Source organism: Zingiber officinale, chromosome 6B, assembly GCF_018446385.1.
Source record: "Zingiber officinale cultivar Zhangliang chromosome 6B, Zo_v1.1, whole genome shotgun sequence".
Taxonomy (NCBI): Eukaryota; Viridiplantae; Streptophyta; class Magnoliopsida; order Zingiberales; family Zingiberaceae; genus Zingiber; species Zingiber officinale.
Window position 1 is genome coordinate 122,955,436 of NC_055996.1, and position 16,231 is coordinate 122,971,666.

The 16,231-nt window shown below is 34.1% G+C and overlaps 1 protein-coding gene across 5 annotated transcripts; it reads right to left on the reverse strand.

The window, feature by feature from the left end:
- Nucleotides 1–1,983: 1,983 nt before the first annotated feature.
- Nucleotides 1,984–14,150, reverse strand: LOC121989319 (coiled-coil domain-containing protein 124-like). Of its 5 annotated transcripts, none has more exons than XR_006114226.1 (5): nt 13,492–14,150; nt 3,814–3,933; nt 2,561–2,581; nt 2,302–2,444; nt 1,984–2,219 (listed from the first exon to the last, which is right to left on the reverse strand). XR_006114226.1 is itself a non-coding variant. In XM_042543286.1 (5 exons), the coding sequence occupies exons 1-4, from the start codon at nt 14,050–14,052 to the stop codon at nt 2,418–2,420; spliced, it is 729 nt and encodes a 242-aa protein (XP_042399220.1). In that variant the 5' UTR covers nt 14,053–14,149; the 3' UTR covers nt 1,984–2,219; nt 2,388–2,417. The 5 variants fall into 5 exon arrangements, 4 of the variants coding, with proteins under 4 accessions (XP_042399220.1, XP_042399219.1, XP_042399221.1 ...); XM_042543286.1 differs by having other exon boundaries at nt 2,388–2,444; nt 13,492–14,149; XM_042543285.1 differs by having other exon boundaries at nt 1,984–2,301; nt 2,388–2,444; nt 13,492–14,149.
- Nucleotides 14,151–16,231: the final 2,081 nt, after the last annotated feature.

A 16,231-nucleotide genomic window follows, 5' to 3' on the forward strand; every position in this document is an offset into this window, starting at 1 on the left:
AAAAAACATGGAAAAAAGAGAAAAAATATTAAAAAATATAAAAAATATTTTAAAATTTTTAAAAATAAATAATTTTTAAAATTTTTAAAATTTTAAAAAAAAATAAAAATTTTAAAAATTAAAAAATTAAAAAAATAAAATAAATAAAATTTAAAATTAAAAAAATGTAAAAAAATATAAATATTAATAATATAAAAAATATAAAAACATTAAAAAAAATAAAAAAAACACATTAAAAAAGTAAAAAAAAATATACAAGATAAAGAAAAGTAAAAAAAACATAAAAAAATAAATAATAATAATAATAATAATAATATGTATAGTTGATTTTGTAACTGAGGGTAATACGGTAAAATATTAAATTAAGGTATTCATTAAAATCTTCAAACAAACAAGTTTTTGTTGCATTACCTAGGTTGAACCAAACAACATTTGGTTATGTTTTATTTCTCATAACCTTGGTTATGTGATTACCAGATAATCACATAACCAAGATTATACATGATAACTTGAACCAAACGCACCTTAAAAGTTATGACCAGACAATCCAAACTGGATTGACCTTATTGCATTCCATATATTTGTTGTACTAATTTTGTGATGATTTCTGAACCAAGGTAGTCCAGGTGCCTGGAACTGAGGTGCCTAAAAGGGATCCAGACGCCTAAGACAGAATAATGCCTCGAAGAACAAAGTCTCATATGATTAGTGTCATGTCAGCTGTTGAGGTGCCTGGAAGAAAAGAGGCGCATGTAAGGATAGAGGCACTTGGAAGAATAGAGGCACCTAGGTCAAAATAAGTTATGACGAGGATAGATCGGAATTAGATCGTGCTGAATAGAGATGCCTGGATGAACTTATAAAAGAATGGCTCGATCAACATATTGATAAATCAATTTTTTATGACTTCCGTGCTTACGTGCTACTCCGAAAAGCTTTTCACAACATTGCTCCAATAATTGCACTCTTCACCGGATAATTGCACTCCGAAAAGCTTTTTCATATTTAGTAAAAATAAGAAAAAACTATAAATACTATTTACCAATCTAGCATTATTTTTTTTCGATCCTGCAACAACCAGTGGAATGAAACGAAGCAATAATAAAATCCTATAACTAGTGTACTGAAATACTTTTATTTATAATCAACTCATTTATTTGTATGATTCTTTTCACTTGTATGAATTATCTTATTTGTTATGGAATATCTGCTTTGCCTTTACTGGAGCCACACAGTATGCTCTACTTGTCTATTTAATATATTTAATTAACTTAATCTATTTTACTAGATTAACTCAATTGACTTAACTGATTGTACCTACACGGATCCTCTAGTCTGTAAAAAACTGGATCAATTTATGATCTAATCTTTACATTAGTGTGGAGTAATAAATCTCCATCTGTTAACAGATGAGAGTCATTATCTTCTACCAATCTTTTTATCCTGGTCTAAAAGCGGACTAAGACAAAGAGACCAGAAGATCAGTTTAAATGGATTGGATTTGACTTTTGTTTGTTTTTTGGGCTGCTCAGCTCACCAAACCTGCTAGGGATGACATTGGAGCGTAACTCCATATAATAAAATATTATATTTAATAGTGTCGTAAAACCACCATCAAAATGTTAGTGAAATACTAAAAACCCTCGGCTTTTGATGATGAAATACGAAGGGAATCAAGACATGAAGGTTAGGGAGATCAAAAGCATAGACTGTATCAAATTCTAGAAAACACTTTGCAAAACTAAATAGGAGAGGAATAATTGATGTGACTAAAATTGCCTATTTAATTATCATCTTAGAACGTGTCGCATTTAGATTTCTAGCTTCCTGATAGTTGCATGATAAGAGAATTCCAAGAATCACCTACTTTTATGCGACAACAATTACAACTGCCGCCTCCTATAATTCGGATGGTTGCAATTCGGCTGCAGCTGCTGCGAGCAACTAAAAGCTTCCAAGCAAAACTCATTTGTATCAAGATCATGTAAAAAACCACAAACAGGATGAATAAAAAAGTTCGCACATGTAACGCAGTATTGGCACAATGGCTCGACACTGCGATATTTTACATAATTCAAAAGGCTGCATTCTCATCTTAGCACTTAATATCAAGAGTTAGACAATTTCTGAGTGGCTGTGGAGAAAATAAGTACTAGTGGGGTCTTGTAGCTTATAAATCTACCGATCTCTCCATAAACGAGCAGATTGCATTACCGGCACTGCATTTTACCAGCAAATTACATCCATAATGAGCTTCTAGAACGATTCAGATATCAGATGAAGGAAATAAATAATCCGTACCTAGCAATGAACAAGCATCCTTTGTGATTCGAGTATTAGAAAAACACAAGAAAGCACAAGAAACTGAGGGCGAGAACAAAAGTAACCTGTATTCTTTAAATAAAAATAGCTCAACGTCAGTCAGCAGCACCAGCAACGCCAGTCTGCATTAAAAAATTATTATCAATGGCAACTCTGCCAAAGAACGAATTACACGAGAATGCTTTCCAAAAAGAGCAATATGTCAATGCAAATGGACATTATATCATTGACAACTAACTTTTTGATTTTCCTTTGTGACCTGAAATTTAAAAGACGAACCAAAAATAAGTTACCGTATCTTGTATTGAAAAGAGAGAAGAAACAATAACAACTGAAGACTCTTTTTCCACTTCAAATAAAATGATGAATAATAAAAAAAAATAGTCATCCATGATTTACGTCTTCTGTATTGGCCTAAGAACAGGCTGACGGAGGCACTAGGCGAGCAAATCGCCTTTTGCCACCATGAATAAAAAACAAGTAGTCGCACAGTTAATTAATGCAAGGGTGTTGCTATCAATAGGCTTAAGATCGATTCTCAACGTGTCTGGAATGCCCCATTGGTTGCCTCAACTCCTCCTTTGCATGCCCTGCTGTTGCTGGGCAACACCCTTGTAATTTACCTCCCTTTTAGAGGGTGGAGGGTCGCCCTGGAGGGGCCGCCGAGATGACGGTTTCACCTTTGCGGCCAATGAATTAAAAAAAAAAAAAAAAAGGTACCAGCACAACATACATGCACCCACTCACTAGCCTGCCCGTCTACCTACCTACCCACTTGCTCACACGTACATGTGTGCAAGTGTGAGGACACATGCGTGGTGTGTTTGTGCACACAGACGCACCATATCCATGCTATATGTAAATAATTGTTTACTAAAGAAAACAAGTTAGTTTTTTGCTAATTAAGGAAAGATTAACACTAGAAATTAAGACTTAATTACAGGAAATAATAGGAAGAAACAACTAAGGTCAACTGGAATCACTGGCTTTTAGTGCCGTAGAGCATAAAACACTACAATACTCGTAAATCAACTTACATTATCTTCGTTCTCATTCCTATAATCATACATCGTGATTCCTGAAAACATATTTGGTCTCGATAGAAGTAAAGTAGGTGAAAAAACCTACAATATCATATCACTATGACTCTTTAATACTTACATCACATTATAATGTTATTCTAATATTAAAATACTGCCAAAGCCATGTTGAATCATTTCACTAATGCTTTCACAGCTGTATTAGCTAGTTCAAGGCTGCATATCATCTGCATTGAAGTATACAACCACAGACTTACAAAAAAAACCTTACTGGTGTCAATTATAAGGTCAAGTTTGGTTAATGATTAATCTAGATCTTTATGAGCCTAGTTCATAAAAACTGTACTTCATCTTGTTAAGAACATTAAAACATACTGTAGATCAATACCTAAATCATCTGTGTAAAATGTTGGGCATGGAAAATTTAGAAAATATTTCTCTGCAAACATACCTGGTTGAGGGGGTTGTCAGGGGATTTCTTCCAAAGCTTCCATATCATATCCCTGTACTGATTAAAGGTCAGGCCTGGTTTCTCTTCCTTCAATTTGGGAAGCTCCTCTTCTTCGAATGCCTATATCAACACACATTTAAGGACAAATAACAAGAAACACTAAAAGGAAACTAATCAAACGAAAAGCTCCTGAACAAGTAAAGCCTCTCCAACAAATACCATAACCTGATTTCATTACATATGCAAACAATATCAGAAATATAATTTCCTATTTAGCATGTAATGACAAAACTTATCCATCAGAGATGACTAGTTTTTCATGCATGAGGAAGGTTTTGATGACAAAAAAGCAACGGAAATCTGGTCACTGTCTCAAGAATAAAGCACCTTACAAAGTGGCAGTGTCTTAATAAAATGCATTAATAATATACCATTGGAATTATTGAGACTAAACAACATGCAAATACAAAAATAGTAATAATCATAACAATATAGATAGCTGACAGAAAAAAAGAGTCATTGGTTAGAATCTAATAAACAATTACAGCTCAAACATGTGGAAAATCATACGACAATATAGAACTTGAATTACTTATGAAGGATTCACTTGGAAGTGAACTAGGATTAATACATAAAACTAGCACAATCTTTTGACTTTTTCTCAAATTTAGCACAGCCTTTTATTTTTTTCAAATCATGTAAGAATCTGGCAGCCATTAAAATTTCATCTGACTACCTAAAAAGTTGACATGGCACTAATATGGCATTAGGCCAATTTAGCACACATGTGCTTAAGTCTTTTTTTCATCAAGATCAAAAGTTTCTATATATTGTAGTGAACATCACTGAAACTATCTTTGTCCATAAGGTGATACAGATACCAAATGCCATGTGAGTGCTACATCAGCATTCTAACAGTGGATGGAGAATTGGCCTAATGTCACGTGAGTGTTACATCAACATTCTAATGGTGGATGGATGGAACACATGCTAGATTTCAACATGGTCTATGAATGTTGTGCTAGATAAAAGAAAAATGAAAGTTTGCGGAAGATTCAAGAAAACATTAAAAGGTTGTGCTATATTTATATATTAAATCAATTGAACTATGCCTTAATTACAAATTACAGTTCTTAAGGGTAAGCAAAAGCCTTTGTTGAGCATGGACACCACTATCATTATAACTTTCAAGGTGGCATTATATATGTGATTCTACAGGTTAAAATGGTACATATCTTGAATTTTGATATCGATAAAGGTAATTAAACATTTTCATAGAAACCAATGTTTTATGTTTATAAAAATGAAATGCTGGATTTCAGATTTAAAATCAAGAAAATATAACTTAGTACAAGCATAATAGCTAAAAATTATTTAGCCCTGCTTCCATGAAAATCTTGGTGTATAGCAAGTAGAGAGCAAAACCCACATAAGATATTTGAGCAATATTCCTTACGGTAATATCATTAGAAATACCTAACAGATGCAGAAGTACTGGAATTATGGAGTAAATGACATAGTATAATAGATGCCTATATCTAGGCATTAGACAAGGGATCACACTATGCTAATGACTAAATAAACTGACAAATTATCTGTTTCCTAAATTCCTATCCCCATCACTTTCCTTGTAATGTTTAGGGACATAATTGTAAATAGTCAAGGATCTATTTGTTAATATACAAATCACAGGGGTGTAAATTTAAAACATTATATATAGGTAGACGGGACTGCCAAAAAAACAAGCCTGTTAATTTTCCAGATTACAACATCATATTGGAACTGCCCATCTACCTCATTACGATCTCCTGAGGCTTCTAATTTTCCAAATCTGCATGGACGTGAGCTATTCCCAGTACACTTCCAGTGACTCGAGGAGTCATGGAGTCCGCCACAAATTTCTGCTCACAATCTTGCTCTCAGCAAAATCTTGAAGATTTTTGTAGCAGAAATCCTGCTAGTTTTCAGTGATTATTGCTAGTTACTGAGACAGGAATTTACATTCCTAAGGCGTGACAATCTGAATCCTCATCTCTTCCCTGTAGATATGCTTTGGTTCTCAGCTCTATCTTCTCCTTCCATTTGCTAAGTTTACATCTCTAGATTCCAACAGCATCTGCTTGACACAACATTTCTTCTCCTTCCTGTCTGCTATGTCTACATTTCTAAGATTCCAGCAGCTCTAGCTTCTGCTGGCTAAGTAGGGTTATTCTCCAGCTTCCTGATCTGAAAATGGCCTTTTGAACCTCTCAACTCAAGCTTCTTAAGATGCAACTATGTTCCAGTACATCCATTCAGTGTCAATTCAGCATCGACTTGAGATCGTGGATATTAAGTTAGGTATGCTATATTTACCTCTGTTAGTCCAGTGAAGAGTACTCCAGATTTTCTCATAGCAGAGCCAGCTTCAATCCTAAAGTCTTGGCTTCTTCGACAACTTGTCATCTTGCAAGTTAATCTTCCAGTACAGTAAACTACTATCTCAGTCTGTGCCATTTTTAGTTCATGGTACTTTTAATAGTTGCCAAATGCATGTCTATTGTTCAAAAATCTGGATTTTAAAATTCAGAAATTTTTAAGCATATATTTGGTAATGTTTCTCTCATCTCTAGCCTCACACTAATATCGTTTCCTACCAACATTAGTCTAGCAGATAGGTCACTCTCATTTGCAAAGGGCATTAATCAGATCAATCCCTGTTCTATACTACAACAACAACCAAGTATTTATCATATTAAGTGGGGTTGACTATATGAATCCTCATAAGCCTATATCATCATTTGTATTTAAATCAATTTTTTTTTTATCATTGCTCACCAAGTCTTTTTTTATTTCCCTTTTCCTCAATTAATATGTATTTGTTACGGTCTCACACAGCGTAACTTGAGATTTATTAGTCGCCTAAGTACACGTGTTCATGCTATCATAGACGTGTCTCTAAGAGTTTTCCCCGTGCAACCCTGTTTTTTTTTTCCTAATGTTCTCATTTCTTCTATGTCCATCCTCATATATCCACACATCTATCTTAACATTCTCATCGACTCTCATCTTCTCCTTGTGTGCTCACTTCATAGCCTAATATTTGGTAATGTTTCTCTCATCTCTAGCCTCACAATATTATTGTTTCCTACCAATATCAATCTTGCAGGTCAATCCTATTTCATGTTTACCTCTTTCTCCTGTTCTATACAACAACAACAACAACCAACTTTTATGTGGGATCGACTATATGAATTCTCCTAAGCCTATATCATCATTTTTATTTAAATCAAATTTTTTCCTATTTTATCATTGCTAACCAAGTCTTTTTATTTGTCTTCCTTTTCCTCAATAAAGTCTCACATAGTCTAACTGAGGCATTTATTGATCACCTAAGTACATATCCATACTATCTTAGATGTGTCTCTTAGAGTTTTCAACCTTGACTTTTTTTTCTAATGTTTTCAGTTCTTATTTGTCCATCCTCGTATGCCCACACATTCACCTTAATATTTTCATCTCTGTGACTTCCATCTTCTGCTCGTGTGCTCACTTCATAGCCCAATATTCAACTCCATATAATATAGCAGATCTAACCGTTGTTCTATATGTGCTATAATTTTTTATGAATCTACTATCTTTGGCCAAGCCTACTTGGTCACTTTATCCCTAGTAACTTGGCAATCAACATGCATCTTGCAAATTGCAATGGACATGAATCTTTCCTCTTTCAAGTCTAGGCATGCTACACCTTCCTCTGCTTCTGCTACGAAGAATCCTTTCAAATTTGCTCAGAACTAACTTCAATCTCAATGTCTTGGTTTTACAACTTTAGCGTTCTCATACTCTCTGTCTATGGGTACAAACTCTGGAGTTGAAATTCAGGAGGTTAGAAGCATATGTTTGGTTTTTGTTTACCATATCTGTAGCCCTACTCTAGCAGATGGGTCACTCTAATAGGCAAAGAGAATTAGTCTGGTCGCTCCTATATTCTGTTTATCACTCTCTCCTACCAATTTTCAATGAATCAAGTATCTATGAGGAAACTTACTAGGTAACTTAATTGCACAATAACCTTTATTGTCCATTCAAGATGCAAAAGGTGATTGTTACAAGGCATGATTCTGGAAGATTAAATCAGTTGCTAGAGGATAAATCAGTTGACAGGGCACGAACATTTCATGAATAGAAAAACAAGCCCATTCATGATCTTGTTTATTTAGTCTGTTTATTCAGATATATAAAAATTTTATAATGCATGTACATACAAATATGAAATACATGTGCAACATATGCATGCTACTATAACTTTTTTTAATGCTTTACAAATTTTAAGACTCTAAATTATCTATTACATATACAAATGAATAAGATGAGTTTCTTGGACATAATTTTAGCTAACTTAATAAGGACAATCTAATTGGTAAACATGCATGAACATAGAATTTCATGCTCGATTACAATTTTTACTGAAATCTCTTTTTCTTTCTAATGACCAAGTTTAAATATAGTCACACTCAAATATAGTTGAAATTACACACATGGGAAAAACATGAGACGAATGGATGGCAGATAGTGGTGCTATGGTTGCCATGCAAGCTCAAAAGTTGGCAATAAAAAGACAAAGCAAGTGAAAACATATCATGTGTTGAGAACTAGCAAGTGTAAAGGTCATAAAGAGATGGTTTATGAAGGACGGACATTGGAAGGAGTTACAAGAGAGGTAGGGGGGAATAGGGAAGGAGAAAATACATCAAAACTTTCTTTCTTACCTGCATTATAAGAGGGATTAGGAATTCAGATTGTAAGATTAGGTTATAACACCGTACTACCTAGTAAAATAATTATTGAGCCTCATCAATATATCTATGTTGTCTTAACTAGATATATGTATATATTATATAATATATGCCAGTGAGTTCTAACATTAAGTAGTTTTCATATACCGTAATGTGCACACATCTCAATTTAACATTCCTACTTACAACATAAACAAGATGTGAGTTTGTATTTGTACTATATGTATATATTAGTGAACCTGTACAAACAATGAACATTCCATCATGGTTCGTGATATTACAATAAGCTAAGATAAAACTTAAAGATCAACTGAATTAAAAGTTCAATACGATCTAATTACAATATAAGAAAGAATAATTATGAATCTCGAATAATTACTTTGAAACCATCAATATTGATTATAATTATAATATATTTTATCAAAGTATTAAGGTAAATGATTATATGTTTAACTATTAGTCATTATAAAATAATACAGATCTCTAATAATATCAGTGTTATTATACAATTATTTGATATAGCCATTTAACTAGGATTTGTTGCCTCATTTTCTTAGCTTGATCACTCACAAGTTTATCTCATCACTGACCTTTCAAAAAGTGTGGTTGGGTTCACACAATCCTAACTCAATTGCATCAATATATCTAAACCTCTTATAAGAATATTCTATCTATCCTTTATCTATGCCTTCACCATTTAGGCTTGGCTTACTAGAGTGGAAAAATAGAAGAGGGGAAAGGGGGAGACAAAAAGAATCACTAATTAGCACACCGATTATGGATCACTCATATTCATTTTGTTTTGTTTTCTTTCTGTTCCCCCATCTTCTCCTTTTAAACCATCCAAAGAAACCAAACCTTAGCATTGTAATGTTACATTTCATACATTACCTTAGTTTTATTTATCATAATTTTAAAATTTGTAAATCTTGTCTCTACAATTCAAGCTATAATTTACTTGAACTAACTCCCATAAATTACCACAACACCATTGAAAGTAATGACTGTTATAAAGTAGGGTAGATTATATGATAAGGACAGAGGGAAATCCACCGAAAGAAGTAATCTTATAATTAAGGAAAATTCATTAGATACACTCAAGTTCTAATACTAGTAACACAATTGATGTTGATCCCACACGAGAATTGACAATGCACAAGATGGTAATTCAGAGAAATAGATGTATACATAAACAACCAATAAGAGTAGGAATATGACGGTACAACCACTTGATTAAAAAGACTATGAAGCTAATATTAAAAAAATGTTAAAAAATGTGAACTCCATCTTATGTCTGCATTAACCATGTGGATAACAACAATAGTGTTCTTATAGTCAGGAATTAATCAGTGTTTCAGCAGTGAATCAAGTGCGTAAAGAGGTAGGATCCTTCTCTCTGGGTTTTGGGTCTTACTCCATCAAATAGAGGTGTTTCCATAATGGCCTAGGATTTAAGGAGTTATGATTCATGCATTTTGTCATTGTAGCCCAAAATTGAAAAATCTTGGTGTTTTTCTAGAGCTTTAAAAGAGGGGGAAATCAAAAAGGATGATCTCTATCTGCTTGAATAATAGAATGAGGATTATAGCAAGAATTTTTAAAACTTAATTGAACCTCTTGATTCTTGTACAAAAATGAGTGCGGTTGACAAGTTAGATATGTTTACCTAATCGAAGAGTTTAAGTTGCTATAATTGTCGTCAAGTGATGCTCCATGGAAGGAGTTGTTAAAAGTAGAGGTAGCAAAACAGGCTAACCAAGATCAGTCAACCTCCTCAGGTGACATGTTAGGCAGAGCTCGGCAGTAATCGACACGTAACGCCTGGCATGAGTTCAAGCTAGCCTAGGCCCAACCAGGCTTTTTTTTAAATAAAATAATATACAAAAAAGGGGAAAATAAATATAAAATTAATAATATATTTTAAACTTTTTATAATTTTTAAATTATCTTCCAATTTCATTTTAATTTTTTTTTTATCATTCTCAAAAAAAATATATATTTTTAAAATTTGTGGATTAGGCTCAACATGGAGGCTATGTTCAGCCTAGGAACATGACGTGCTCAACACGACCTGTGATCAAACCATGCCCAACTCAGCCCATGGGTCGAGTGACCTCTACCTGGCTTGGCCCAAGAATCATATCAGGCTCAGCATGACCCAACCCCTATTAGACCATGTGTCAAGCCTAACCCAAACTAGACCGAATCAAGCTAGGTCTTGACAACCCAACTAGATTGTCACTTCTATTAAAAGGAGAGTTATGATAATAAATATTGGTGGAGAAGACAAGATTCTAAGGCTCATCATTTAATGATTTTAACTAAAATAATTGGGGTCAATTCCTTAACGTTAGTCAATAGTGTGGTGTTTAATAGGACCTGTGCCTACCTATTAACGAGCTACTCTAAAATATATTTGTTGCTACAATATCTATTCCTACAATGGGCTGACTCTAAATAACTATTGGGTTGAAAACCTTTCTTTGCCTTGACTACGTCAGGTGGTATCTTATTTAGAAACCTTGATGAAAAAACAAGTTTAACCTTCTTAAGGTTTTAAGAAGGTTCACTTTATCCATGATATACTTCTTTCATATATATATTATGTTTACCAATTGTTCAAACAGCAAGTTACATGCTATGCATATTTTCCTTAAGCTTATTAATTGCTTAACTTTCATTGCATATGACTAATATTAATACTATTCTCTTTACTATTGATTACGTACTATGGAATATAACATTTAAGATGCTAACTAGAACCAATAGAATGATTATTTGATATAACAGAAAACATGATTAAATATGCCAAATGGAACAAATAAAATGGATGCTTGATTAGGGCCTAGACTAGCTTGATGACTTGCAACCACAAGCATCATATTACCAGTAATCTCATTCAGTCTCTAGTAAGTGTTGAACTGGTATACATTAGATATTAAGCATATATTGTGTACCTCTTGATTGCTTTAAAGTGTAGGGGTCACCCACAAGTTCATCAGGCTCATGTTTGCTCAAAAAAATAAAACTAACTAAAATAATGTAACATGGTGCATCATAAAAAGACTACTCTTACTACATAATTTGTTATATTTATTCATTACATGTTACCATGCAACTAACCCTTTTTGCTATCATACATACTGTTGCATTCCTTTTTTGCTTTTGCCTAAAAATTTACCTCTTGTGAACATGCATTTGGTTATTGCATCTCAAGGAGATTTTTCATGTTAATCTTCAAAGACCTTGCTTGTTTTCTTTTCTTTTTGCACATTATTCTCTCATAGTATAGGTGCTAGTTAATTGTTCTACAATACGTACAAAAGGGCAACCTGATGCATGCACAAAGCTCCCACCAATGTAGGTCCCGAAGAAGGGTCTATTGTACACAGATTTACCTTGCTTTGCAAGAGGTTATTTCCGATACTCAAACCTATGACCTCAGATCACACGGTAGCAACCTTACCGTTACACCAAAGCTCCCCTTCTTTTCAATAGGAACAAAAAGAAAAAAAAAAAAAAAAAAAAAGCAAATCGATGCAAAAAAAAAATGTAGATCCGCTACATTAACGGCCCCCTAGTGTCGGCCCCACGGATATGAAGGGAGGTACATGCAGGTACACAGGCATCAGGCGCATGGTGGGGTAAACCCCAGGTCGTTAGTTCCTCAGAATCGACCCCTGGACATTACGCCAGAGATGTCATGCGCCCACCGTCTGTGTTATGCCCTAAGGGCTTGCAAATCGATGCACAAAGCTTCCACTAATGCGGGTGGAAGAGTCTATTATACGTAGCCTTACCCTGCATTGCAAGAGATTGTTTCCGCGACTTGAACTCGTGACCACTAGGTCACACGGCAGCAACTTTACTTGCGCCAAGGCTCTCCTTCTTCAATATGTACATAAACAATTTATAAATAAAATATGCTTCTTTAGCTATCATTTGCATGCTCTATGTTGGTGAGTATCCGTCAACGAAATTGTCATAGCAACAAATGGATCCCATTCCATCCCAAGGAAGAAATCATTTGAGTAGATTCAAGTATGTCCAATTCGGAAAGCAAATGATACTTCTGAAATTAAGACTAGAAACAGAGACTAGTTGCAGCCTTTCCAAGTAATTAACGTGATGATATCTTAAATCCACTAAGGAAAATGGAATCTAAGGAAAAAAGAACATGACTACCAATAAGGTTGTAAATGAGCAAGTCAAAACAAGTTTTGTATTGTTCAAGCTTCTTTGATAAGATAAACAAGCCAAGTCGAGCTTAAAATTTACCAAGTAACTAAAACGGTTGTTCAAACTTAGCTTGATTTTTTCTTTTTTTCTTTTTGTTAGCTTGAGTTTGGCTTAGGTTTGACTTAAGCTTGGTGCATTTAGATATTATCAAGCTCTTACTTCAAGCTTTTTTTATTATTTAAAATTTTTGTATTTTTAAGCTTGTTTAGTTGTTAGTAAGCTAGATATTACAAGCTTGTTTGTTCGTTTTGAGAGTTGTTTTTATTTATATGTTTAATAAGAGTTTTATTGATGGACATAGTTCACAAGCATGTTCATGGACATTCTTCATGAACAATGCACAATCTTTCTTCACAAACATTAACAAGCTGAAAACTTAACACATATGTGTTTAAGTTTGTTCATTTAGTTTAATAAATTGTTCAAACTCGTTCATTAATTGACCTTGTGCATATTGAACAAACATAAAACCCTTATCAAGCTAAACATCACACTTGCAAGGGAACTTTGAGTTATTTACAGCCCTAACTAACAATAAATACGCATCCAAAAACGCACATCAAGTTTGTCAAAACTTCACACAGCTACCTAGTGTCACATGAAAATTTGCTAAATTTTCTGCAAATCTTGTCAAAATCACAACAGAAAGAGGAACGAATACCTTGAACGAAGCCTTGAGCCTCCTCTCTGGATGACGATCAGCAGGTAAAGCGGGCTCCGAAAGAACCATCTTCGCAATCGCCTCGTCTACGTTATGGGCTTCGATGATAGAGTCATCGCGATTGGTATTCTCCACCATCACGATCCGGTGGTACTCCTCCTCGTCGGCGGTTCGGGTCTGGCGTTTCTTGGCGACCTCAGAGGTCTGAAGGATGCGCTGTTGTTCCTCCTCGCGGCGGCGCTGGAGTTGGGCCTCAGTGACCTTGGGGACCGGAATCGAGACGCGGGAAGCCTTTTGGTCGGGCCGGCGTCCAGCGGCCTCCAGATCACGTTGCTCCTGCTCTGCGATCCTGCGGGTCTCGGCGCGGCGAGCGGCTGCTTCCGCACGCTTCTCCGCCTCGTCCTCCCGCTTCTTTGAAGCACGGGATTTGGAACCCTCCGCATCCCGCCAGTACTTCTCCTCTTTCTCCTTGGTCTCCCGTTCCTTGCGATCCGCTTCAGCGGCGCTCCGGCGGGCTCTCGCCTCCTCTGCCTTCGTGTTCACGCCCATCTTCTTCGGCATCGTCACCGTCGGCTCGTGCTTCCACCGACTTCGATCGATACGATTCCCTGCGTGATGTCCTACTTAGGAAACACTGGAGGGGAAGATCAGGACCTAATAGCCAAAGAAATTAAATGAATTAATTTTATTTTTTACTACCTAATGCATCTGATTTATTAGTAATAATAAATTGAATGATATAATATTTTGAAATAGAAAATTATTAATTTTTAATAATAAATAAATTTAAATGGGATAATATTTTAAAGGGATAATTTGAATCTTCTCAATTTGGTTGTTCTTCAAAACAATTGTTTCCTAACTTTAATCTATTTGTTTCTTCTTTTTAATAATAAATAAATTTAAATGTGATAATATTTTGAAGGGATAATTTGAATCTTCTCTATTTGGTTGTCCTTCAAAACAAATTTTTCTTAACTTTAATCAATTTGTTTCTTCCTTTTAATAATAAATAAATTTAAATGTTAGAATAGACCAATTTCTTCTAATAAAAAATAAGGAAATTATAAAATAAGCCTTTTAAAATTAAATTGTAACAATGTGCAAAGATTAACTTGCTGATCATGACCATCTGCAACTGCAACTGAGGTAAAGTTAAAAGTTTTACTCACTGCAGGAAGTATTATCACGATTATGGTGGAGGGGAAATAATGTAAGAATAACAAGTGGTGATGGGCAAATTTTATTTGATACCGAGTTAATAGGACCTCGCGCCCTATTAAATAAGAAATTAAAAGAAAATATGAGATCTCATTTTGGTGGATCGATCTTTAATTAAAAAAAATGATAATTTTAATTAGTCTCATTGATTATATCGGAAACGATCGATTTGATCCCATAAAAACTTTTTTATTGATCATCTGGGTAAATCGAAAAATACATGCGATGATCAACCTACAAGTCTAGTATTCTTTGATTACGCCCTCTCCCTTTAGATTGAACCGTGCATGTCTATATGACAATCTGAATGTCCTACCATATCATCATATCCCGCTCCGGGGCGTAGATCGACCTTTAATAATCTAAGCAATTTGATTAATTAATTTTATTATTTGTCTCATAGGCTAGCTAGTATGGCTCTTTTATCGATGTCAGAATTATTAATAATAAATCTAATAATTTATTCTAAAGCATAACACTTTAAATGAGAAAATTATTAATTTATAATAATAATAAATCTAATCATTATTTTAAAAAATAATATTATGAAAGCATAATTTGAATATATCCATTTAGAAATTTTATCATTGTAAGAGTCTACCACCAATAGATTTGCGGTTGAGTTATTAGATAATAATAACGTGCTGGAGGTGATCGAGATATTTGCAATGAGTTTGCTAAGTGTTAAAAATTTGGCAATTTGATGAAATTTATCGAGTTGGATTCGTTAATCCATTAACCGCAATGAAAGTTGAATAAGGATAATTTATTTTCCACGGTTAATTGTTGATCACTTAATGAATGTTATATTATATTCAACCAAAACTACGTAGAAATCATGCAAACGCATCAAATGCATCTAAGTCAAATGTGACACTCACGCAAAAATCGCTAGTTGATCAACAATTCCATTTCTTAAAAAATGAAGAAGAAAAGTTTAGTACAAAGCACAAATTAGGCTAAATTAACCATCTCAAATAGTAATTGAATTTTAATTGGTCCTAGATCAATTTTGAAATAGGACCTAAATGAATTTAAATTAAGAGGCTTATTGTCTTTTTCATGAATGGCCTAAGCATCTCCTTCTTTCTATAAGAATCCCCTTTAATCATTCCAACACAATAAACAATCTAAACATCACTAGCATAGCATTGTAGTCCCTAAGACATAGTTAAATTGATCATCACATAATAGATTTGTAAAATTGAGCAAGATTCTCAAAGTCTAAGAAGCTAACATTGGTTTTATGGAGGGTTATACTCGCAACATTTGCACATTATATTGAGCCGCAAATAAACTTTAGGAAATCCTCCTTTTCTTACATGCTTTACTTTCATGAACCCCTTGTTCTTTTAATGTTTACTTTCATGAACCCCTTGTTCTTTTAATGTTCAAATATGAAGTTGCTTTAGGGTTCAAGTTACCAATGAATTCTGAATGAAATACTTTGTTCGTACTTACCATTTTCAGGAAAAAAATATTGTGAACAATATCTGCCAGATTTTATATTGTTTGGGGT

Excerpts from the sequence above, each read along its gene's own strand:
- LOC121989319 (XM_042543286.1), bottom strand. The coding sequence starts at position 14,052 with ATGCCGAAGAAGATGGGCGTGAACACGAAGGCAGAGGAGGCGAGAGCC. Across the intron at positions 3,934-13,491 it reads GGCTCAAGGCTTCGTTCAAG|GCATTCGAAGAAGAGGAGCT; the intron begins GTATTCGTTCCT and ends GTGTTGATATAG. Across the intron at positions 2,582-3,813 it reads CTGACAACCCCCTCAACCAG|GTCACAAAGGAAAATCAAAA; the intron begins GTATGTTTGCAG and ends TTTAAATTTCAG.